Source organism: Danio rerio, chromosome 24 (assembly GCF_049306965.1).
Source record: "Danio rerio strain Tuebingen ecotype United States chromosome 24, GRCz12tu, whole genome shotgun sequence".
NCBI lineage: Eukaryota > Metazoa > Chordata > Actinopteri > Cypriniformes > Danionidae > Danio > Danio rerio.
This window is the reverse complement of record NC_133199.1, coordinates 41,764,285-41,790,674: the sequence shown is the minus strand read 5'-3', so window position 1 is coordinate 41,790,674 and position 26,390 is coordinate 41,764,285. Positions and strand designations below refer to the sequence as shown.

General features: G+C 42.8%; 4 protein-coding genes and 1 pseudogene across 5 annotated transcripts in view; 4 read left to right on the top strand and 1 right to left on the bottom strand.

Moving 5' to 3' along the window:
* The window catches only part of mybpc2b (myosin binding protein Cb), a 218,292-nt gene extending 201,171 nt beyond the window's left edge, over positions 1-17,121 (bottom strand). The window contains exon 1 of the mRNA XM_073940355.1: positions 16,983-17,121. Coding sequence (XP_073796456.1) covers positions 16,983-16,997 — 15 coding nt within the window. The 5' untranslated portion in view covers positions 16,998-17,121. The remainder of the gene's footprint in view (positions 1-16,982) is intronic.
* crp1 (C-reactive protein 1) overlaps positions 1-26,390 on the top strand; it is a 76,160-nt gene that overhangs the window by 12,769 nt on the left and 37,001 nt on the right. The gene's annotated exons all lie outside the window — the stretch shown is intronic.
* On the top strand, positions 3,620-4,726 carry crp6 (C-reactive protein 6). Of its 2 annotated transcripts, XM_009297633.4 has the most exons (3): positions 3,620-3,678; positions 3,819-3,884; positions 3,985-4,726. In XM_009297633.4, exons 2-3 carry the CDS (start codon positions 3,833-3,835, stop codon positions 4,608-4,610), a joined length of 678 nt encoding a protein of 225 aa, XP_009295908.2. In that variant the 5' UTR covers positions 3,620-3,678; positions 3,819-3,832; the 3' UTR covers positions 4,611-4,726.
* LOC101883317 (C-reactive protein-like) lies at positions 13,075-13,941 on the top strand (annotated as a pseudogene).
* Positions 21,167-25,074, top strand: crp5 (c-reactive protein, pentraxin-related 5). The gene is made up of 3 exons (XM_073941128.1): positions 21,167-21,336; positions 23,906-23,969; positions 24,372-25,074. Exons 2-3 carry the CDS (start codon positions 23,918-23,920, stop codon positions 24,995-24,997), a joined length of 678 nt encoding a protein of 225 aa, XP_073797229.1. The 5' UTR covers positions 21,167-21,336; positions 23,906-23,917; the 3' UTR covers positions 24,998-25,074.

Below are 26,390 nucleotides of genomic sequence, written 5' to 3'. Positions count from 1 at the left end.
TCTAAAGAATACAAAAATATATATAATTTATAGAACTATCTGTTGTCTTAGACCCAACTCATGGCCGAGAATTCATGTTATGAAGTCTTACCTCCCTAACTCTTTATCCCTCCTTTCTGCTTTATAGCCATGCTTAGTAAAAGTAAAATCATCATCATATTATATAAACTTTAGTTTAGTCGACTTGCAAAACTCGCTGAATGCCAACACCTCTGCACAAAAGACTGATACTCTGGTTTCACGGCGCATATTTTATCGGCGCCCATGCAAACAACAGGAGTGCGTGAGGCACACGGGAATGGTTTTCTGCGCGCATGCGTCAGTTTGCTTTCACCAGCGTTGAACCAGCGCTGAGGAGGAGGCAGTGAATCCGCTATGTCGGTGAAACCAAGAATAATTTAATGCATTTTATTTATTTAAATAATGGGAATTTACATAAGTACATTTAAATTTGTAATGTCAACAGCAAAATCATATTTGGGTGGCCACAGGGGTGGCCAGAGTTTACCCAGGGGTGCCCCTGACTAGGAGATACCAAACAAGGGCAAGGAGGCGGAGCTACAGACGCATGCTGCCATTCTGCCTAGACTGGCTTTACTATGGGAAAAACACTTGACACTTCATTACCTGTTACTTGTTTATGTTCTGACCACATGTGCTTGGTTGTACACTATATAAGTGTTTAGACTTTTGAAAACACTGCTGTAATGCATTGAGCCACAAAGCAATGTTCTTATGATGCTTTTCACCCAGAAGAAAATGCAAATTACTTCCAAATACTTCAGATAAAGTGTGTGTTAGTAAATGCATGGCTATTGATGAAATCCAGGCATAACACTGTATGACAACGCTTCAGATGACTCTTCTAGAGCCTACAGCTAATCAATCTGCCAGATTCTGGAGTGCATTACAGCTCTAAAGAAAATGATGAATGATCAACAGATTCCTATTTTTTCCTAATGATATATGATGTTATACGTTTGTATTTTTACAATTAGTCTTGTTTTAATTTTTCTTGTTTTAATTTTTCTAATCCAGCAAAAAAAGTACTGCTTAAAATGTCCCTAAAATGCAGTATTTAAATCTCATAGTTAAATAGAATCTACGGAGACCCGGAAGGGGGCGTAGTGGAGTAGAAAAAATTGGCTGGGTGAAAAAAAATAATGGGTAGGAGGAAAAAAATGGGTGAAAGAAAAAAATGCGTGGGAGGAAAATATATATTTTCAAGTTTTGTGTTATTTCGCAAAAATGTTTTACGTTCTCTCGCAAAAATGTTTCTCCACAAACACTTCCTGTTGACTGCACTCTCTTAAACCCTCCCGTATTGCCGAAATTCTCCTGTATTTTACCATTCTATCCCACTTTCTTTACAATAAAGCTGTGCGTCGATTGTCGCCTTTCATGTGCTACCTCTGAACCAGTGAATGCATGTGTAAGCTCTGACTGACAGACGCGCCCCATACAATAAACTGATCCCAGACCAGCTTCTGTACGCGCCATTTACAGAGGAGCAAAAGTGCAGGACACTTTTGGATTCAGTTGTATGTTTAAACAGACAAATACACTGAATAATAAATAAACATCTCCGTCCTGCATGTTTTATTTTAAACAGCTAATTTCCTCTTAAATGAGCACAAACAGTTTCTAAAGTAATGGAATGCTTCATAATATATCTTTGCATTCTTACAGAGAGACCTCTGTTATCAAACAAAACAAAACATGAGATTCATTTGCTGCTCACTTGTTTGATAACAGAGGTGTCACTTTACATGGCGCGTACAGAAGCTGATCTGGGATCAGTTTATTGTATGGAGCGCGTCTGTCAGTCAGAGCTTACACATGTATTCACTGGTTCTGAGGTAGCATTTGAAAGGCGACGATCAACGCACAGCTTTATTGTAAAGTAAGTAGGATAGAATGGTAAAATACACGAGAATTTCGGCAAAAACAGGAGGGTTTACATGAGTAAAGTAAACAGGAAGTGTTTGTGTAGAAACAGTTTTGCGAGAGAATGCAAATCATCTTTGTGAGATAGCGCAAAACTTTGCGAGTGAACACAAATCATCTTTGTGAGATAGCGCAAAACTTTGCGAGTGAACACAAAACATCTTTGTGAGATAACGCAAAACTTTGCGAGTGAACACAAAACATCTTTGTGAGATAACGCAAAACTTTGCGAGTGAACACAAAACATCTTTGCGAGATAATGCAAAACTTTGCGAGAGAACGCAAAAACTTAAAAATATATATTTTCCTCCCAGCTATTTTTTTCCTTCACCCATTTTTTTTTTTTTTTTCACCCAGCCAATTTTTTCTCCTCCACTACGTCCTTTCCGGGTCTCTGAAAGAAACTAAGGCGTATCACTGCAAAAATGTCCACTTTTTGAGAAAAAAAAAACCCTCTTTCACCAGGCTGGCTGCAGGCCAGTATCAGATTTCTGTTTAAAAAAATATCTTTGTGAATATTTTACAGATTCAGACCCAAGTCGTTTTAAGTTTAGTAATAAATCTTTTTATGTTTTGAACGGTCTAATCACAATTTGTAGAAGACTTTTTGGATAAAAGCGCTAAGTAAAATAAATGTAGAGCAAAGTTCGAGACAGATTTGTTTGGGACCATTATCAGACCATGGTTGGGAAGTTTTTGCCACCGAGATCTTTCAAGTTTACATGAACGCGAAAGGGCATCACATTGGTGCAGTGGGTAGCACGATCGCCTCACAGCGAGAAGGTCACTGGTTTGAGCCCCGGCTGGCCCAGTTGGCTTTTCTGTGTGGAGTTTGCATGTTCTTTCTGTATTGGCAAGGGATTCCACCAGGTGCTCCGATTTCCCCCACATGTGCTATAGGGGAATTGAGTAAACTAAATTGGCTGTAGTGTGTAAGTGTGTGTGAATGAGTGTGTATGTGATTATCAGACATATTTGCAGGAGCAAATCCCTCTGTGGTGAGTGACATTTACTGTGGTAATGCTGCTTTGTGTGCGCGAGAGTTCGGTTTTCTTTTGGAGAACTGGAAAACAGTGCAGGCGCAGAAGGTGGCTCTCAGTTCAGTCAGCTTTCGTCTAATTGGTGTGCTCATGTACATCTTTTTAGTCTAGACGGAACCATACTTGAGCCAATGCTCGAGGCGACAACTGTTGGGTTTTGATGGTGCTAGACGTTTGCCATCTGCCTTTGCACTTTGGCTGCACAATACTAATTTCATCACATCCATTGTAAATGAAGTTCAAAGGTTTCATGTTTTATTGTGCACCTATTAATTTGAATTGTCTGTAATATGTTCCTAGTAAGTCTGTGTAATACGCCTTATCACATACATTTATAATCTTTTTTGTTACCAACTCCGCTTATTCACATCTATAATACTACTTCTGTGTAAATAGATCTGCGCTGCAATTACTGCTTATATTTGCACTCTGGTTAGTTGAAAACTGGATTTTGTTTCCTTGTACATTACAAGTGTATTGACAGTTAATTTAAATCTAATCTAATCTAAATGACCCAAATGAACACTCCAGCTTCTTTATTAGTGTATACACAACTGTGTTAAAACAATGGGCTTTAAAATTTGGCTCCGCCTACTCTACCTATAAATAATGGAGAGACATCAGGCTAAGAACATCTTGGAGACCAACAAGTGATCATCTGTCTGACAACAGTTCTTGAACATTGAATTTGGTAAATATTATTTACAGTATTGTAATGATCTTGTGTATTAGTCTCTAAAAACTGTTCGTGTTAAGCAGATGTCTTTAATGCTGAAAGTTAAAGCTGTGAAGAATGTTTTCTATGGGTATTTTTGCATTATTTTCTTTCAGACCTGCAGCAAAAGATGTTGGGCTTTATTTTCACTCTGCTCATTCTGACACCAGCAGCTGCTGAAGGTAAAACTCTTAAATCAACAGAGCACACAGTTAGTTTTAATGCAGAATTTAGCTTGTTTGCTTCATTATTTTTAACGCATATTTTGGTTTTCTCTCACAGTGGGTCTTGGTGGAAAAGTTCTTCTGTTTCCAACCCAAACTGCTACCAGTTATGTTAAACTGACTCCTGATAAACCCCTGAGTCTGTCAGCGTTTACTCTCTGCATGCGTGTGGCGACCGAGCTGCTGGGCGAGCGATCGGTCATTCTGTTCGCCTACCGCACTTCTGAAGTTGATGAACTCAATGTGTGGAGACGGAAAAATGGCAGTGTGGGTTTGTTTATTCAGACTAGTAGCAATCCAGCAAGTTTCTATCTTCCCCCTCTCTCCACATTTCAGACTCATCTGTGCGTGTCCTGGAAGTCTGCAACTGGTCTTACTGCTTTTTGGGTGGACGGGCGTCGCAGTTTGTACCAGATCTATAAGAAAGATGCCTCTGTCAGACCTGGCGGCACCGTACTGCTCGGACAGGACCCTGATTCATATGTAGGTTCGTTTGACGCAAATCAGTGCTTTATTGGTGAAATTACAGATGTGAAACTGTGGGATTATGTTCTGTCTGAGATCCAGATTAAGGCTTTGTATTCAAACCAGGATCCATTGGTGGCAGCGGGAAATGTGTTTGACTGGAACACCGTCAAATATGATGTTGTGGGAAATGTGACGGTGGCTAATAATAGTCTCTGATCTTGATCTGTTGTAACTCATTGTGTGTTTCACGTGGTTGTGTTAATCTTTATGGTCTGTTTATCTATTTTAATAGCTGGAAGGCCTATCAAATAAATCTTTCTCAGCATTTCAAATGCAGTCTGTTTTCTTTCTTTTTGTTAACAACTGATGATACAGTCGTTTACTCTGTGGCTTATTTAAAGTGGTAGTCTGTTCATAAATGGAAATATTAATCAGTACTTGTAGGTGACTTTTCTCTTTAGTAAAACTACGACTGGTTTCATCCAAATACACAAATGAAACTTAAAAAGAAAACTGGAATATTGCAGTAAACATTTTTGGAATAAAACACTGAAAAACAAACACTTTTTGATGCATATTCTCAAAGGCTGCATTTACAGTGCAGATCTTGATGGTCTATCCGATTTTGTGACTGTGTCCGATTTTTTATTTATTTATTTTTATTTTTTTGATGACATGCTTACATTATTTTTTAAAAGTGACTCGTATCCGATCGTCTGCATTTACACTAGTGATGGGAAGTTAGGATCATTTTACTGACTCGGATCTTTGAGTCTCGTTCATCGAATCTTTTTTCGTGTAATTTCGTTAATTTGGTTCAATTTGCCAAAATGTTATTAAAATGTTACGAATTGCTTCTAAACACATCTACAACTAGCCCAAAAGGTTAATCACACGACAAATAAGTCATAAATAGAATACTATAAGAAGGAGAAAATAATAATTCAGTGTTGACCTGCTCTTTTGTCAATGAAGGTATTGTTGTCTCTTTGCTCAGCTCACCTCTTAATGTCTTCAAATGTCAGTGGTTTGTTGACGTTACACTGACAGTCACATATAATCTTAACCAATCTTCACCGATAGGAGCCATGATAATTAGTTCACCTTTCAAGTCTTGAGTCATTCGTTATTTACGTGACGGAATGACTCAAACCTGAGGACACGAGAGATGAACTGTTCAATTCTTTTTCCGGCTCTAAATGCATTTGATTGGCCAGTGATGAACGAGTGAATCAGACCCGATAGAGGACTCGAGAGATAAACAGATCAATTCTTTTTCCAGCTCTAAACGCATTTGATTGGTTTCTGCATTTCTGCAATGAACGACTCGAAATGTGATGAAGACTTGAAATGAACGATATCAACTGCACAAATGTTCGCACACGCGGATGAACGAATCACTCCCTGAGAGGACTCATAGTTCCCGAGTCATATTGAAGATTTGTTCAAAATGAATGAATCGTTCATGAACGACCCAGCACTAATTTACACAGCACACGACAAAGGCGAAATGACCAGGGGAAAAAAGAGCTGGCGCTGACTAACAGCTGATAATTAAAGAGTGCTCTGTTCTCTATTCCTGTATCTGTATCTGTATATATATATTTACAAATCTTTATTAATAAATTACACTTCATAATGCAGTTGTAGAATGTTCGAGGTTACAGAAGTAACCCTTCGTTCCCCGAGGAGGGGAACTTCAGTGCCATAGAGTGGATTGATTGAAATCCACGAATGGGAGGATTCGGTTCAGAAGCCGCTTGTCTGAAAGTATTGAACGGGCCAATGAATGCAATGCACAGGTGTACTTCATTGCCAATTATCCCAGCATATAAGCACACCTGGAGCGAGCAAACGCCATCCTTTTAAGCTGAAGAGACTTTCAAACAGCTAAGGGACAGTCATTATGGCGACGGAGTATGGCACTTCCGTTCCCCTCCTCGGGGAACGAAGGGTTACTTCTGTAACCTCGAACGTTCCCCTTCGGTTGGGGAACTTCACTGCCATAGAGTGGATTGATTGAAATCCACGAATGGAAGAAGTATGGAAAGCGCCATAATGACTGCACCTTACCAACACCCCCGATGAGGGGATAGTCAAGCAAGCGTGACGCACCCACATCATGGGAGGCGCGGTCCTCCAACGTGTCCCTGGCCCTAATTTATCCTACTTCGACAGAAGTCTTACGGATTTAGATATATTTTTTGGGAAGTCGTGAGCATCTAGATAATTCTAGGAAAATACGACGGTACGTTGGGAAGCGTGCAATCCCGATAGGGAGGACGCTGCGGAGACCATTCGTTACCCAAGGGGGGATAGATGGCAGAACAGATAGATTACATATGGACTAGCCCTAAAAAGGGGGAGTACGCATAGCAAAAGAGTGGTTAGCGGAGAAGGAAGACACGGGTCCGCCCAGGGGGGGGGGAACTTAACCGTGGTGGAATAAGCATATGGGATCGCCTAGTGGGGATCACGCATAGCAGGCACCTTTACCCAAAACGCGGGCTGACCAGCGGGCAGACCTACAATGTAGTGGGCCAGCAAGTGACTCCTCCGCTGAGTCAGTGCTGGGGGCCACGGAGGAATCTGCCGGGCTCACCTGACGGGGAACTTTACTGACAGATAAAAAGGCGCACGTACCTCCGTGTTAGGGAGAATGGCGCAGCAAGCGTGTTTCAACACCCTACCGAATTGTTTCCTCAATCACCAAGGGTTACCTAATACCCTTGAGGAAACCGGCTCCACTCGCAGATTGTAAAACCTTGCAAATGTGTTGGGTGTCACCCAGCCCGCAGCTCTACAGATGTCTGTTAGAGAGGCGCCGCGTGCGCGCTCGAGAGGATGCGAAGCTCCGAGTGGAGTGCGCACGCACTCTCGGGAGACGCGCTGATAGCGAAAGAAAGGCATCCACAATCTAGTGGGAACTTATTTCCGTACGGCACTTCCATGCTGCTGACCGCTATAACAGACGAAGAGCTGCTCAGATGATCTAAACTCTGAGTGCGGTCCGGATAATACGCAAAACGCGAACTGGACAATAAAGAAGGGCTGGGTCTGCCTCCTCCGAGGGCAGCGCTTGCAGGCTCACTACCTCGTATTAAAACGGAGTGGTAGAAACCTTGGGCACATATCGCGGGCGGGGTCTCAGGACGTGAGAGAAAGCCAGCCCAATTACAGGCACGAGTCACTGACCGAAAAATGCCTCCGGGTCCCCGACCCTCTAATCGATATCAACGCGACCAGCAGAGCTGTCTTCAGGGACAGAAAGATACTGAGTTGAGGATCGAAGGGATCTGACGCGGCTTGTGTAGCGAGGGCGAGATCCTAAGAGGGCATGAGAGGGGGCGGGGTGGATTAATTCGCTTAGTGCCCCTGAGGAACCGGATGATGAGGTTATGCGTTCCCACGGTGCCGCCAGCCACCGCGTCATGAGAGCGGAGATGGCAGCCACGTAACCTTGAGTGTGGAGGGCGACAGCCTGCTCTCCAGCTTCTCTTGGCGTAAAGAAAGCACAACGCTGATTTGGCAAATTACGGGGGTCTTCTCTGCGAGAGACACACCATTCAGTGAATAGACTCCACTTCAGGGCATAGGCGCGCTCGGGGAGGGGGCTCTAGCCCGAGTGACGGTATTAGCCACCGCAATCGGAGGTTACCTAAGTCTTCCTCACGTCTAATGACCTCCAAAGATCGGCGAGGGTGCCAGATGGTGCCCTGTCCCTGAGAGAGTAGGTGCTCTCTCGAAGGGACTGCCAGGGGAGGGCTATTGCGAGGGAGAGCTCTGACATCCAGGTCCGGTTGAGCCAGATGGGCGCAACCAGCAACCTGTTCCTCGTCCTCCCTGACCTTGCACAGTAACTGCGCGAGCAGGCTCACTGGGGGAAACGCGTATTTGCGCATGCCCCGAGGCCAGCTGTAAGCCAGTGCATCCGTGCCGAGAGCACTCGGCCAGGGAAAGAACAACTGGCAATGAGCGATCTCGGCGGAAGCAACAGATCGATCTGGGCTTCCCTGAATCGCGCCCATATCAGCTGAACAGACTCGGGTGGAGTCTCCATTCTCCAGGACGTAAGGCTGCCGTGAGAGCGCATCGGCTGCACGGTTAAGCTTGCCTGAATATGAATGGCGTGCAGCGATTTCAGCCGCGGATGACTCCAGAGGAGCAGACGGCGGGCGAGCTGAGACATGCGGCGAGAGCGCATACCCCCCATACGGCTGATATACGCCACCGCCGCCGTACTGTCCGTCCTGACCAGCACGTGTTGCCGCTCCAGCACCGGAAAAAAACGGTGGAGAGCGAGGAACACTGCCAACAGCTCCAGGCGATATGCCAATGCAACTGGGTACCTTTCCACAGGTCCTGCTGAAACGACAACAAGACTGGATGCCTGTTCTAGAGACACCCAGGCCTGTAGGAACGAGGGGTCGCTCCAAGGGCTGAGGGCGCGGCGACACAGCGCAGTAACAGAGACTCGGTGTGCGCGCGCGTGCCATGCGCGTCTGGGGACTCGATCGTGAAGCCAGTGCTGAAGTGGTCTCATATAGAGTAATCCGAGCGGCATGAAGCGGCTGCGGATGCCATATGCCCCAGGAGCCTCTGAAATAGTTTCAGTGGGACCACTATTTTACTGTCGAGCTCTCTCAGACAGCTGCGAGTTTGCTCTTTTCTCGGTTGACCTGAAACCCCAACAGGTGGAAGTGCCGGAGCACTTTGTCTCTGTGCATAATCAACTGCTCCGAGAGAGGGCAAAAATCAGCCAGTCGTCAAGAAATTGAGTATGCAGATGCCCGCAAGCCGAAGGGGCACTAAGGCACCCTCCGCGGGCTTGGTGAGGACCCACGGAGACAGAGAGAGCCCGAAGGGGAGGGCTTTGTATTGCCAAGCTCGACCTTCAACGCAAACCGCAGCAACTGACGGTGGCGAGGAAGAGTGGAGACATGGAAATACGCGTCCATCAGGTCTAATGCTGCAGACCAACCCAGAGGACGAACGCACCGGAGGATGCGCTTCTGCGTGAGCATTCTGAACGGCAGCTTGTGCAGACAGCGGTTCAAAACGCGCAGATCTAGGATTGGCCGTGACCCACCGCTCTTTTTGGGCACGATGAAGTGTGGGCTGTAAAACCCGCTCTCCATCTCGGCTGGAGGGAGCGGCTCGATTGCATCCTTCGCCAGGAGGACAGCAATCTCCTCTCGCAAGACAGGGGCGGACAGGGGGCTGACCCTGGTGAATACACACCCGTGACTTGGGGGGCCATTTCGAGAACTGAATCGCATAGCCGAGTCTGATTGTGCGTATGAGCCACCGCGAAGAGCTGGCCCGCGCTAACCAGGCAGGCAGAGCTCTCGCTAATGGACTCATCGCTACAATCGCTGACGTACCAGCAGTGGGGCAGCGCAGAGTGGGTGTGCTGATCCGGGTAGCGCGTGGGTCCCACGGAAAATCTGGAGGTGAGATATTTACTCTCACTCCGCACCCGAGCTCCGGAGGGGAGGCTCGAGGGGTGGGAGAAAGGAGACCGTCCTCCCAGCGCTCGTTAGCCACTGGCGAAACGCACTGAATCTGCAAGCTAGAAAGCATAGCGTCCCAGACTGGCAGATTTTGGGCTGTCACATCTGGGGAAGTGGAAAAGTGCCCTTTCATAATATTTTCATGGCAGTAAAAAGTGCCGTTGGAAATGGGGCCCCGCCCTCCAGCGGGAAAAGAGCAAGTTCCCTCTTCTCCAGATGGCCTGTCCCAGGGACGCTTCGCGGTCCGTTGCCAGACTTAGCAGCGTTCTGGGCTGGGGGGCTGCCTGCTTCCGAGGTGCCCGACGCGCTCGCTTCGCCAGAGGCGTGTGCGGGGGCGGAGCAGCTCTCGTAGGTGAGCGCCTTCGGCGAGGAGCAGGTATGAATGGCACGGCGGGCGGACCGGGCTACGGACCGCCGATAAGACATCACCCATCAACTGCTCTCACTGCCTTGAATTCCTGGGTGAATTCACAGACGGTGTCGCCGAACATGGCTTGGGGAAAGTCAAGAAAGCGGACTTTGTCGACTTTGCGCATATCAGCCAGGGGTGACGCTCCTGGATCACTAATGTGGACATCGTCTTCCCCAACGCACACGCAGCGGACTCAGTAGTCCGAAGAGCTAAGTCGGCGGCGGTGCGAAGCTCGTAAGCCTGGGTTGGACCCACCCTCGTGCAGCTCGGCCAGTGCCTGCGCTTGGTAGCGCTGGTAGGTGGCTATCGCATGCAAGGCGGAAGCAGCCTGGCCCGCAGCTATGTAAGCTCTAGCTCCGAGGGAGGCAGATAACTTACAGGCTTTGGATGGGAGACGAGGCGGACCCCGCCAAGAAGAGGCGCCGCGCGGATTGACCGCCATCGCGCACTCAACCTGAGGAATCGCCACATACCCCCTGGCTGTTCCACCGTCAAGAGTGGTGAGGGTGGAGGGACACGCAGCACAAGCAGAAAAAAGTGCTTTTCAAGACCGCGTGAGCCTACTGTGCACCTCCGGGAAGAAGGGAACGCCCCTCTAGTCGGTCCGGCCGCGGAGCTGGGGGATAAACCATCTCCAACCCACGGCCAAAGCAGCCCGGGAAAGCAGGGCTAACATGTCCGTTTCAGGATCCGTAGTGACAGCGCTCACCACCCGAAGGGGGCGAGCTGGTCTGGATCATCATCGGACAATGAAAGCCCACCCTCCGATGTCGCGGTGGACGTCTGGTCTCCGGTGTCATCGGGCGTAAGGGCTACCATCTGTTAGACGGATCGCTTCCCCCGCCTGAAGCTTGAATGGAGCGCTTAGAGGAGCGGGAGGTCCACGGGCCCGTGGGCGACGGATTATCTCTCGCTGAAACCCTCAGATCTGCCCTAGTGCCCGCTGCAGAGCAGGGGACAACTGGGGTGGTTCGCCCTTTTGCAAAGGCTAGCCGCGATCTTTACTGCGCAACAGTCATGGCATCGCAGTGCCCGTGCCCATCATCCGAGGACTGGAGACCACCGCATCCAGAAACGCACAGTCGGAGCGCCGTCCTGAAAAAGGACGTGCTGCACGACTGTGTTGCTCTTTCTGTGAAGTTTGCAACTTTATACGCACCGCTCTGGAGGACCAGACCCAAAGAACGCCAGGCAAGGGAGAAACCCAGCTCGACCGTCTGCCACTGCGTGTACACACTCTGGACCGGGAGAATGCTCTCGTTCGCTCAGAACCGCTGGTCACAGCAGGAGGAACCCTCATCGACTCGATCAGAAAGTCTCTGAAGCGAAAAGGATGGCGTTTGCTCGGTCCAGGTGTGCTTATATGCTGGGATAATTGGCAATGAAGTACACCTGTGCAAGCTTACGCTGCCAATTCATTGCATTCATTGGCCCGTTCAATACTCTTTCAGACAAGCGGCTTCTGAACCGAATCCTCCCATTCTTGGATTTCATCCACTCTATGGCACTGAAGTTCCCCAACCGAAGGGGAACCACCAATCCTGCTCTGATCCGCGCCAAAACAATTGCTCCAAGATCTCTTGAATGTGGTGGTCTTAGCTTGATTGAAACGAACTCTGGAGCGGATCAATTGTAGTGAAAAAGCAATATGATCTGAGCCCGGTTATATCACAGTGTTTTTTTGGATATGTAACAGGCATACAGTTATATAAAGAGAGAGTTATGAGTAGGGCGGGAGGTCATTCAACAAACATCTCAAGTGTCCTTGAAGTTTCATGAGTCGCGCGTCTCCCTCCCGGTCCTCAAATACGTCGCGCACCTTCTCACCCCTCCCCACCGCATCCCTCCTCACTCTTCAGACTCATCGCTCGCAGCTTGTCAAACACCACCAAACCACCATCCCCCATGACAGCTGAGTGAGACTCTGCAAAATAAACCCTGAAACTCACACGTGACTTGTTTTAGCTCTTTTGGTCTGTTTAGAAACTTTGCCGTCTGAAAGCGACCTGCTCCAAGAGCAAAAGAGCAACAATGTAATGATTTTACTCCCTGTTTGGGAACAGCTGAATCGATTCACAGGTGTGAAAGCACCCTTAATGCTGCTTTGTGTGCGGCGAAAGTTCGGTTTCCTTTTGCAGAACCGAAAAAAACAGTGCAGGCGCAGAAGGTGGCTCTCAGTTGAGTCAGCTTTCGTCTAATTGGTGTTCTCATGCGCATCTTATTGGTCTAGACAGGCCCATACTTGAGCCAATGCGAGGCCACAACTGTTAGGTTTTGTTGGTGCTAGATGTTTGCCATCTGCCTTTGCGCTTTGGCTGTACAATACTGATCTAATCACACCCATATGTAAATGAAGTTCAAAGGTTTCATGTTTTAGTGTGCACCTATTAATTTGAATTGTCTGTAATAAGTCTGTATAATACGCCTTATCACATACATTTATAATCTTTTTATTACTAGCTCAGCTTATTCATATCTATAATACTACCTCTTTCTGTTCAAGGAAGCATGTAAATAGACCTGCGCTGCACTTACTGCTCATATTTGCACTTTGGTTAGATGTCTACTGGATTTTGTTTTCTTGTACATTACAAGTGTGTTGACAGTTAACTTGAATCTAATCTAATCTAAATGACCCAAATGAACACTGCAGCTTCATTTTTAGTGTATACACAGTTGTGTTAAAACAATGAGCTTTAAAATTTGGCTCCACCTATTCTGCCTATAAATAATGGACAGACATCCGGCTAAGAGCATCTTGGAGATCAACAAGTGATCCTCTCTCTGACAACAGTTGTTGAACATTGAAATCGGTAAATATTATTTACAGTATTGTGAAGATTTTGTGTATTAGTCTCTGAAAACTGTTTGTTATAAGCAGATGTCTTGAATGCTGAAAGTTAAAGCAGTGAAGAATGTTTTCTATGGGTATTTTTGCATTATTTTCTTTCAGACCTGCAGCAAAAGATGTTGGGCTTTATTTTCACTCTGCTCATTCTGACACCAGCAGCTGCTGAAGGTACCACACTTAAATCAACAGAGCACACAGTTAGCTTTAATGCAGAATTTAGCTTGTTTGCTTCATTATTTTCAATGCATATTTTGGTTTTCTTACAGTGGGTGTAAAAGTTCTGTTTCCAACCAAAACTGCAACCAGCAATGTTAAACTGACTCCTGATAAACCCCTAAATCTGTCAGCGTTTACTCTCTGCATGCGTGTGGCGACGGAGCTCCAGGGAGGGCAGGATGTCATTCTGTTCGCCTACCGCACACCTAATGCTGATGAAATCAATGTGTGGAGAGAGAAAGATGGCCGTTTGTCCATATATATTCAGTCTAACGATGAAGTATTTTTCCGTCTTCCCTCTCCCTCCTTATTTCAGACTCATCTGTGCGTGTCCTGGGAGTCTGCAACTGGTCTTACTGCTTTTTGGATTGATAAAAGTCGCAGTTTGTACCAGAATTACTGCAGGAAATGTATTTGACTGGAACACCGTCAAATATGATGTTGTTGGAAATGTGACGGTGGTTAATGATAATCACTGATCTTGATCTGTTGTAGCGCATTGTGTTTTCCACAAAGTTACGTTAATCTTTATGATCTGTTCATCTCTTTTAATGAAAGCTGTAAGGTCTGACAAATAAATTGTTCTCAGCATTACAACTGCAGTCTGTTTTCTTTTAAAAAAACATGGTACAATCTTTAACTCAGCCGCTTATGTCCAATGCCAATTCTCCCCTTACCCCTACCCCTTACTTTATGCGTTCATGTGAAGGGGTTGGGGTGTCCCAATTATCTTCTGCTTAAAGGTGTAGGGCTAAGGGGAAGGGCTAAAAAGTCCTTGAAAAATACATTTTTCAGGACCACAATCAAAACCAAGGAAATTTCCCAGAATACACCATCTACAACAGCATCGTGGCTGGATTTTTACGACAAACAAGCTTATGTTTTAATACATTCATAACAGAATTCCTGTTTTATGATCATGCCTTAAAAAAACTATTTAAAAATGCTCAATTTTGCTGTCTATAGGGGAGAGCGGGGCACAAAGTAACACTTTTTGGTTTTGGCCATATAATGAACAAAGTAATGGAGTTAGACAAACCATATATTCTTTACCAACAACACACAAGCCTCTACTACAAATGAGCACTGGTTGTATGATCGTCTTATAGTTTATACTTATAGTTTCTGTGCAATATTGCTAAAAGTGCAAGGAGTAAAAATGTTACTATTCACCTCACCTGGGGTGCGTTTCCCAAAACCATGGTTAGCCAACTAAGGTCGCAAGTTCCGTCTTTACAAACATAGTTTGTTGATTTGCTGTTTACCAAATCCATCGCTCCAACGAACTTTGCAAACTGCCTCGCAAACTTGAGCACTTGTAACTACAGCTCTGGAACTGTAGTTTGAAACCTAGTTCCTGGCTGTGTTCTATTGCCACTTATCCCCCCTATACCGTATTCATTTAGAATATTCTAATATTCAAAGTTGGAATTATCAAAAATAAAAAAGCATTAAAGACATGTCTCTTGATGTAATTTGCTTTCAAACTATTTTTACAGTTCAGTTTTGCGATTTCATGTTTACAACTGTGCTCCCTTCGCAGTGCACTTTGAAAACATTGATTGTTATGTTACCTTTAGATTAACATAACAAAAAGACATTCAAACAACCAAACAGGGGAGGGGGAGCAACAGACGTATCAACAATTTTCAATTTGAAAGATTTACATTAAGAAAAAAAAAACCTTTACATGGTCATTCCTTTAGATAGTCCAAAATTCTGGAAGAAAAGAATTGCCATGCATCAATGGTACTAGGTCTAGCCTTATTAATTTGTGCTATTGTAGCTTCACAAGTCACTATTTTAAGGAGGCTATGAATCCAAATTTTGTTTGCACACATGTGTGGAGTAAACCAATTTTGTATGATTGTCTTCTTTGCAGCTGTAAAACCAGCAAACAGTCTTTGTGGAGCCAGTGGTCGTAAACCGTCCTGTCGACTGAAACCCAGATCCTTTCCTTAAAATCAATAAATAGTTTTACCTATGGACTGTACGTAACAGTGAAGTATTATTATAGACACTTGTTTATTGTCTTTTAAATTGTGTAATAGAGAAAGTTTACTAATACTGTTACGGTCGGTGAGGGGACAAAGGAGCGAGGACTCAGGTGCAGCAATAATGGGTTTTTATTAATAATAAAATGAAAACAAAAAGGCAAAACAAACAACCCAGAGGGGGAAAACGCTAATAAAACAAATAAACGAACAAACAAACTTGACTGGCAGGGCTGGCAGGACAAGACAGGGCTGGACACAACAAGACAGGAAACTATCGACGACGAACTGGCAAAGGACTGAAAACATGAGGGGGATTATAAAGCAAAAAGTAAATTGACACAGGTGAACATGACAAACTAATAATGAGTAAACAAGGAGGGTGGGACTAGACAATAGACGGGAGAGCGCATGACACAGAGAGACAATACAAGGCATGCGCTCACATAACAACACTGAAGCACACGACAAAAGCACGTGACCACAATGTAAACACCGAGCCACGTGCTTTGACAAAAGATGCAAGACACGAGCACACGATGAATGAAAGCACTCACCATACGCTCACACACGCAGCGTGCATGCTTCATCCCTGCGCCGACCAAAACCGAAACCAACAAGACTGAGACGCTGGGAATGAAACACCACGCTGCTGACAGACGAAAACACAAACACGAGTACAAGAGCGCACGCGTCTGAGGGACGCAGAGCGCGCGCGCGGCCGCGTCAAGCAGGAGCGCGCACACTCTGCGTACACCCCAAGTGTGCCGCAAGCCTACGTTTGAGTGAAGGTTTCGGCCGTTAGATCGCCCCCTGGGGGCTGGCTGCAGTACAAGTCATAAAGCCCGCCTCCTCTGTGTTAATGAAGGAGACTTGAGCCCAAATAAAAAAAAATATTACACTTGCAATAAAATGTCCCGAAAGATAGTTCTGGTCGATTAAGGCACTGGTTTTTGTGCTGAAATAGGTGCAGATCTTCATTTTTGTAAACAGTTTGTTTTTAGCAGTAATTTAATGCTGGGCGTGTCATCGTGATTGACAGCTGTGATTGACAGTTTCTCAAAGCGCGGCGTCTGAGCTTCGGCAGGAGACTGAAGTAGACTGAAATGTTATTATTCGATTTCTGTGTTATTTTACCATGACAAAATGAGTTCAGCAGTAAACTATAGTTTCTGACATACATGATCCTGGTGGAACACTGTTTATTCGCTAAGTTCAGGGCTTTTTTCGGGCTTTATTAGTTTGCTGATACACGCCTAGCCACCTAGATAGCAAAACACAGTTCCGGCTAGATTCTCGCCTGAGACTTATCTCTTAGAGCTCAGACTGACTAATGTTACCTCTGCTGGACCTACTCCGGATGCCTGGACTCACTGCCCGATTCCAATGCGAGCCGGAATCAGCCCGCGACGCCGCGAGTAAGTTATGCGCTGCGGCCTGGAGCTGGCGCGATTGAATATATAAAACCTGCATATTTGTTAACGTTATTACATCCATTTGTGTTGATATGACAGCAAACGCATGCTGAGAAGTTCGGGGGGCGTAGTTGATTTTACATAAAGCGTTTGATTGGAAGCTCGACTCTGCTCATTTTCGCGGCTCCTCCTCTGGCTCCATCAGACAATCCTTCTGCGCATGTCTGGCTCCAATTTCAGCAGTCTTTTGCGACAGTTTGTGCCCGTCAAGCAGGCGTTTTGCCCTCAAGGCGTTCAATGGGAAAAAGGGCTGTCGCGTCGTCCATATTTTTTACCGTCATTGGTACACCCACGACGGCGCACGCGCACACAGAGACAGAAACAGGACCAGACATGGGTAGTGTCCGAGCTCTTCCACCAAAACAAGAATTTACAAGACCAGAGTGGCAGAACCCTGACAAATACACACTGTGTTTACCTTTTTTTTTTTTTTTTTTTTTTTTACTCCTGAGTCAAATTCTTTTTTCTGATTGCTGGTCCAGGTGATTTCGAATAGCTAAATACTAGCAGCAAATCAAGCACCACTGAGTATGCGCTACATAAACTAGAGATTTCTTTATTATGAATTAATGATGAGTAAAGGTGTGCGCTAATCATGACATAACTTTAACCACAACATGAGACACTTGAGTTCATGAGTAAATAATGGTTTACTCAATTACTTGGTGGTACATGTTGTTAATTAATGTATTTAGTTTAAGCTAAATGTAACCAACATGAACTCATGAGCTATTTATGTATAGTTATGTGATGTCATGACTTTACTTGGAGGAGCACATAACCATTAACTTATCCTTAACTACTTATAAACTCCTGTGTTTCAGCTGTTGAAGTTAACTGAACACTTTTCTATTGTCTTTCAGTGTAAACACACTAGACAGACGTGCATAAGGAGTTTATGAGTAGTTAAGTATGGGTTAATGATGATGTGCCCCTTCAAGTAAAGTCACCGTTTAATTATATATATTATGAGTTTATGATGGTAAAATTAAGCATAAACTAATGTGGTAATTAATACATTAATTAACAAACTTGCTTGATTGATTGATTGATTGATTAAGGTAATCATTATTCACGCATGAACTCATGTGATTCATGTTGTTGTTAAAGTTCATGATTAGCGCGTGTCTTAACTCATCACTAATTTATAATAAAGTCATTTTTAGTATACATATTAACACATCATTATTAAAAACTTTTCTTATTTTGCACAGCCACAGTCTAGACTTGGATCTCTTTTTTCCCACTCCAATTCGCAGCAAATGCCAAAAAAAAAAAAAAACATTCAAATATCAACTTCAGCACAAAATACAGTAGGAAATGATGGACTTGCAGAGTCAAACTCTTTATTAGGGTTGGAACAAAATATCGATATGCCCATATTAGGGATGTCCCGATCAGGTTTTTTTGCCCTCGAGTCTGAGTCCAAGTCATTTGATTTTGAGTATTAACTAATACCGAAACCCGATTCGATACTTCTATAATACCTTAAAAAAAAAGAATGAAGAAGAAAGAAGAAACAGATCCAGGATGTTCCTTATTCTTTATTTGATTCACCTTATTTTAACATTCAAAAACTCTGTTAACAAACAGAGCACTTCTGTGACGTAGATTGAACAATCAAGTAATAAATAACATCAATTCTTCACCTCTTGCAAGTTTACAGTTTGCTATGGCAATGTTGTCATCGTCAACTTTATAATACCTCCAGACCACAGACAAATTTTCACGCTGCTTCTGTGTTCTACTTTGCTGGTTGCTGTTTTTTCGTGAAGTCAAGAAAGAGGTCTAACTCTGTACCACCGCAGAAATATAGATGTGTTAAAAAGTAATGAGAATATATATATATATATATATGTGTGTGTGTGTGTGTGTGTGTTGTCCTGATCAAGAGGTAACTTGTGAAAATAAATCAACATGTACAATGTGTATACTATTTTTTTTATTTATAAAATTCACTCAGTAAAATCATTTACTCTACCTTTACTTATTTTTAATCTTTCAATACTCTTTATTCTATGGAAAACAAAGGAGGAAATTCCACAGGATTTATTTCTTGAAAAGGTTTTTGAAACCTTATTATTGTAACGCCGGGGAGTAACACCACAACAGAAGGTAGGATCCAATATGCAGGTTTATTCACAGTCAGGCAAGCAGTGGTCAATACGGGAGCAAACAGGTATGTGAGGACAATCCAGAATCGTAGTCAGTTTAACAATCAAGAGGTCGAAAGGCAGGCGGCAGACAAGGATAACTAAATAAACAAGGCTAGGTTCAAAACAGGAAAACAAGACAAGGAAACCACGTTGTAATGCTACTTTACAGTGAACAAGACTCGGCTAACTGAAGGGGTGAATGTGTGGCTTAAATAGTGTGTGTTAATCAGTCTCTGAAAGTCCTCAGGTGTGCAAATGTAATCAAGCTAGATGGGTGAGCAGGTGTGTGGGTGAAGAGCATGTATGAAGTTGAAGTCCATTAACTGGCAGATTTGTAGTTTCATGAGTGAGGGTTTACCAGCGACATCTGGTGGTTTGTTCACTGGTAAACATGACAATTATGAAATTGTCAAGGTTTTTTTTGTATGTGTGTGTGTGTGTTTGTCTCTGTCTTCCTCTGGTGTCTATTTATTTGTGTGCAATTTCACCTGTTAGAAATTCCCTTGTTTCCCCGTCCCAATTGCTCTCATCTGTTCTCCCTGATTATTTGGCTATTTAGTCTCCCCTTCTCCCTCGTTTTGTGCATGATAATTGTTTTGTGTCTGTAAGCTGTTTGACCTACCTGTCCTACCTGAATAGAAGATTGAGTCTTGTGTATTTCGTTTCGTCCAGTCTAGTCCTATCCTGTCTCAACTCATCTGTTGTTAGTTCATCTGTGCGTTGGCTCACCTCTGTCTGCCCACAGTCTGCGCTTGAGTGAAGCCAATCCGTCAGCTCGCCTGCCTGAAGTCTGTCCTATTATTTTCGACTGTTTTTCCAAGATGCCCTTTTCGTTTGACCAGTCCAACATCACCCAGAAGAGGGCTGTATATTATGACTGCCTGTGTTCTCACTATTATATTTAAGAGATTTTTTTCCCACTCTGCCTTAAGGGCAGAGTTTTGGTCCTCTTCTGTTTAATAAACCTTCTTGAACTTCTCCCTTGTGCTTGGGTCTCTTTTATATCACTACAGAAATATGTTTTTTTCCCTACAATACACAATTGTATTATATGTATTTTCTCAGCCGTTTTTGCTCACATTTACCAAGGGTGCCAATAATTTTGAACACAATTGTAATTGACATCAGTGATAGTACTTTACTTCAGTAGTAATCAGCCATGCTAATAATTCTGGTTATGACTGCCTGCTAATAATTAGTTATTTTGTCTGAACATTAAGTGAAGTTTAGTTTTAAACTAATTTCGAGAGGAGCATGTGCTCATGATTTACCCAGCTGGTCCACATTAACTAATTATGATCCTCCAATCAAAGGATCCCAAACCACTATATATATCCTCATTTCCTTTCTACAACTATCTTCGTCTGGAAGAAACCCCCCTCCTCCCCTTCTTCCTCCTTTATCCAGAATGGGCGGCACGGTGGCCCAGCGACTAGCACTGTTGCCTCACAGCAAGAATACCAATGGTGTTGGGTCCTCGCTGAGCCATCTGGTATTTCTGTGTGGAGTTTGCATGTTCTCCCCGTGTCTGCGTGGGTTTCCCCCGTGTTCCCAGGTTTCCTCCCACCATCCAAATATGCTCTATATTATAGATAAAACAAGCCTAAACCTTTTTTATAATGTCTTACTCTCAGGAAGTTCGCCTTGGCCTCAGCAGCGGGGGAGTTTGAGATAGACCTGAGCTCAATCTCCACTCGCCCTGCAAAAGGGGGGGAGCCCTGGGCTCGAGGATCCCTTGAGCACAGGGCTCTCTCCCGGGACAGCATGCCAAACAAGCTATGTATAAATCATGAGCTAAGTGTGAACTCTTGAAATCACTAATTATAAAAACACAAGTTGTGGAAAATCAATACCTTTATGTGAATGTATGAAAAAATGTAAAGAAATGTCATAAACGGTCACTATTTTAATACTATTTTATAGTTAAAATGCACTAATACCTTTGATGCAGTCCAACAGTGTATTTTCTTATATTATGAGGAGAACATATATAATCTTTATTATAAACTGTAATGAATGCAGGGGCAGACTGGCCATATAGAGCCTAATGGTCAATCAGGCCTGCTCATTTTATCACACACCCACCCCCCGCTCTTCACTTCCCGATCGCTCTGGTGGCCTGAGGTTCAATAACTTTCCCGGACTTAAATACTGTCCCTGCCCCCGCTGCATAAATGTGACTGTGGGACATAAACTTTACTGAAACAATATTGTTGGAACCTTGAATCTGTGTATCATGTAAACAGGGTCAGGTGAATGTACTCTAGGTCTACAGTATATATATAGCTCAACTGATCTTCTCTCAGACAAAACCTGCTGAATCATGTAAGTATGTTTTATCTTAAACCTTATATATGTCTTTTAAAAATGTGAAGCATTATCGATTTTTTTTATTTTTATAAAATTTTACGTTTTGTCTCAACCGTGTAACTATGAAACATACTCAATAGGGATGTAACGGTATCAGAATTTCACGGTACGGTAATACCTCGGTATGAATGTCACGGTACGGTATTTATTGAATCATTTACAGGAAAAAAACAAAACTTATGAAAATACTCCAAAAAAATTGCCAAAAGTGTCAATGACATACAAATTAGTCATCTATCTGTAAGCTTTGAAACAGGAACTTCAATTTTAATAACAAAAAAATATTAAACCATGTAAAAAAATAAAGTTTCAATTTAGTATTGTTGAAAACTCATCACATTCAACATTTAATCACTCACTCACTTAGATAGAGATGGGTTTAAAGGAAAATTATCATATAAATATAATCTGGTAAAAGCTGGTATCTCTGGGTATTTACAATGTCCCCTGCAACAGAAAAAACCCTCTCATTTGGGACTGAGGTTTCTGGGACAGAGAGATATGACTTGGCCCAGGTTGACAGCAGTGGGTAACGTTGTGCATTGTCTTTCCCCCACTTGAGAGGACAAACCATGAGTGAGATAGAGATCTCATGTCTGCATCAATCTGAACAGTGTGCTGTGTTTCTGCAGTCCCCATGACTGATTATTAGTCCTATTCCCCAACTTGCAGGCACGTGCACACACAGTGCTCAACCTGTGCAGTGCACATGCCCTTTTTAGTCTTGGATAGAAAGTTCCCTTCCAAAATGATCAAAAGTGCCCCTGCGACGCGACATACCCTCCGTCCCCGCTTTACATTACGCGCGCGACAACACAGCTGATAAGAACTCGCGCGACAACACCACTATTCAGTACGCGCGCGACAACACAGCTGATAAAAACTAGCGCGACAACACCGCTATTCAGTACGCGCGCGACAACACAGCTGATAAGAACTCGCGCGACAACACCACTATTCAGTACGCGCGCGGCGACAACACCCACTTTAGGGTTTTCCAGCTCTTTTTCATCCCCGCTTCTAGTAGCACACTCCATTTCCACATTACTGGATCTGTAGTGACAACAGACCGCAAGGGATGATGGTCAAGCCTGGGCTGATGGGAATTGTAGTTTTCGCTACCTCCCGTTCGCTTCATTCGCCTGAGCAAATTTTCTCAGAAGACCTATAGTTTTACCGAGTCATGCGACTACGGTAATATCGAAAAAAATTAATATTGCGGTATGACGGTATTTACAATACCGTTACATCCCTAATACTCAACAATAACAACAGTTTTTTTCCCTGATTCCTTGTTACTAATAATCACATGTAATTACTATTATGTGGGAAGTTATGTGTGTATATGCATGCTTTTAAAAGTGATGAACTTCTTTCATACTTGATAAATGTGATTTAATCTAACAAAGAAGTCACGAAAAACAGATCTACTAAACCACACTGTAAAAATAACCCTAATTAGCAGTTTTACATATTTTGTGATTCATGTTTTTATTTTTTTCATTTATTTATGCTTTTGAATTGCATTATGTTACCTTGATCATTTTCCAACAACTTATAACCTTGAAAACTTTAGAAAAGGGACTTTTATGAACATTTTTATAAGTTTCAAGTGATATATTGTCTCAGTTGGGGTTTTATATTACGCTACAAAACCTTCTAATAAACTGCCTGTACATTTTCGGTTTTATTTTACTTATTTGTGTATTATTTCTTTTACATTATTATATTATTATTTCAGACTACTAAAATGTCAATAAAAGACACTTTGTCAAACTATAGAGTTTAATTTTATCATCAAAAGTCAACAGAGCAGAGATCAACATCCCATAATGCAATTCACAAACGTAAATAAGCATAAAAAATGCTGAATGTCTCCATATTTGCCAGTAGCATGAGGGCTTAATTTAATGCTATAATAGTGTATTTTATTTAACATTATATTTTTGCTCAAATAATCAGATGTATGAGCTTTTTCCCTTCAAACTTTTGACTTGTTCAACTACAGTTAAAAAATGACATGTAACCCATGTCTTAAATAAAGCAGCATTTGATACTGAAAAGAAACACTATAGTCAGGGTATGCCAACACTTTCTTGTACCCCAAAACCCCCTAAAACCCCAGAGGGTTAAAGGGATAGTTCACCCCAAAAAAAACTATATCATTTTATCACCATTTACTCACACTCAAATGGTTCTCCAGTTTTATGAGTTTCTTTTTTCTTGATCACAAAACAAGACATTCTGATAATTGCGGGGAAAATGGGCATCTACAGTAACAAAAAGACTATGGATGTTTTTTGCAACATTCTTCTGAATATCTTCCTTTGTGTTAAACAGAAAAAAGAAACTCAGACAGTGGACAATGATTAAGTGGATGAAAGTTTTGTAAAGCGTATAAATTATATGCTGTCGTATTTGCTGACAATCTGATTTATAGTTATTCAGGTATCTTTACACAGTCTTAAGCTGGCTGTGTAAAAATGCCTTAGTTAAACTGTGCAGTACTTTTATTCCTTTTCAGACTTGGAGCAAGATGTTGGTTGTATTTCTCTGTCTGCTCTCTGTGACATTAGAGGCTACCGAAGGTACTTTTATCTAATTATATATATATATATATATATATATATATATATATATATATATATATATATATATATATATATATATATATATATATATATATATAATTTTATATAGTTGAAGAATTATCCGGCCCCAACATCCACCCCCCCCCCATCAAAAATGATGTTTAACAGAGCAAGGAAACTTTCACAGTATGTCTGATAATATTTTTTCTTCTGGAGAAAGTCTTATTTGGTTTATTTTGGCTAGAATATAAGCAGTTATTAATTTTTTAAACCCCATTTTAAGGTCAAAATGATTAGCCCCTTTAAGCTACTTTTTTAATAGTCTACAGAACAAACCATCGTTATACATTAACTTGCCTAATTACTCTAACCTGTGATTTTTCCATATCCTTTTTTAAGGTTTTAAAAATCTCAGTGGTAAAGTGCTTCAGTTCAAGACGGCTACTGACAACAGCTATGTTAAACTCTATCCTGAAAAACCCCTGAGTCTGTCAGTGTTTACTCTCTGCATGCGTGTGGCGACGGAGCTGCCGCTCGATAGGGAGGTCATCCTGTTCGCCTATTACACACCTGATGTTGATGAACTCAATGTGTGGAGAGAGAGAGATGGTCGTGTGAGTTTGTATATTCAGTCTAGTAAGGATGCAGCGTTTTTCCGGCTTCCTCCTCTCTCCACCCTTCAGACTCACCTGTGCGTCGCCTGGGAGTCTGCGACTGGTCTTACTGCTTTTTGGATGGACGGACGTCGCAGTTTGCACCAAGTGTACAGGAAAGGTTACTCAATTCGTTCTGGCGGCACCGTCGTGCTCGGACAAGACCCTGATTCATATGTAGGTTCCTTTGATGTAGATCAGAGCTTTGTGGGAGAAATTGCAAATCTGCAAATGTGGGACTATGTGCTGTCCAGCGCTCAGATTAAAGCGGTGTACTATAACCAGGATAATCGTGTGAAGGGAAATGTGTTTGACTGGGACACCATTGAATATGATGTTACTGGAAATGTGCTTGTGGCTACAGATAACTGAGTGTCATCAGCTGTAATGTACACATTATGCACCATATTCAAGATAAACCAATCAATAAAACTATTCTGAGCATTTCATCTGCAGTTTGTGTTGATAACCTGGACAAATACTTGAAAGTTGAAAGGGAAACTTAAAATATGTTGTCTTATGTCAAGTCACAATAGGGTTCACAAACCTCCAAAGAAAGGTACTGTAGATAAGATCTATAACCCCAAATCAGAAAAAGTTGGGACAGTATGGAAATTTGTCTGAAATGTATTTCATTGCTGACAAATATTGCAGACATATTTCATGTGTTGTCTGGTCAACTTCATTTAATTTATAAATATACATCCTTTCCTGTAATTCAGACCTGCAACACATTCCAAAAAAAGTTGGGACAGGAGCAGTTTAGGACTAGTAATCCGGTAAATATGTTGAATAATGATGTGATTTGAAACATCAACATGTTGTCATGTATGTAGGTGATTGTTATTGTGATTTGGTACATAAGCAGCATCCAAGAAAGGTCTAGTTCTTTAGGGGCAAAGATGGGTCGAGGATCGCTAGTTTGCTAACAAATACATGAGAAAATTATTGAAATGTTTATAAACAGTGTTCCTCAAAGAAAACTATGAAGACATTTTGATATTTCACCTTAAACAGTGCAGAACATAGTTAAAAGATTCAAGGAATCTATTGTTTCCAGCAACAAGTCCAAAATCCAGCGTCTGTCATGGTATGGGGTTGTGTCAGTGCCCTTAGCAACACTGTCATAGAAAAGGGTACAGATGAGGTCTATGTGTGAACACTTGGGGTACAAATGGTTAGGTTGTACCCTCAATGGCTCAAAGTAACACTTTATGGTACTTATATATGCCATTTAAGGGTAAAAAGGTACAAATATGTTCCCAACTGTCAAAGAGTCCATGTTTGTACATAAACAAAGGTACAATCACTTGTGTGAAAAAGTCAGCGTGTATGAAACGGTCATTCATTTATGTCATAAGTTGTTGGTTATTTGGAAGAAATGCACAAAATGGCCTGTACATTAAGGTAGCCAATCTTTGTCTGCTCAAAATTCAGTGTAAAGATGCTATGCAGGATTAACTGAAGTTTATTTATACACTAAATTCGAGAGGATCACGTGCTTAGGATTGCTTGTAGCCAGCCCCGTATTATTCAGTTTATGATTCACCAATCAGATGATTATTAAGATTCTATAAATAACCTTTCAAGAGTTCACACTTAGCTGATGATTGATAATAAAGCTTGTTTGGCATGCTGTCCTGAGCTTGTAAGATCCTCGAGCCCGGGGCTCCCTCCTGTTTGCAATGTGGCAAGAGGGGAGTTTGAGCTCAGGTAGATCTCGAGAACACCCTTTCCCCCCTCCCTGCTGCTAAGGGATTGCTAT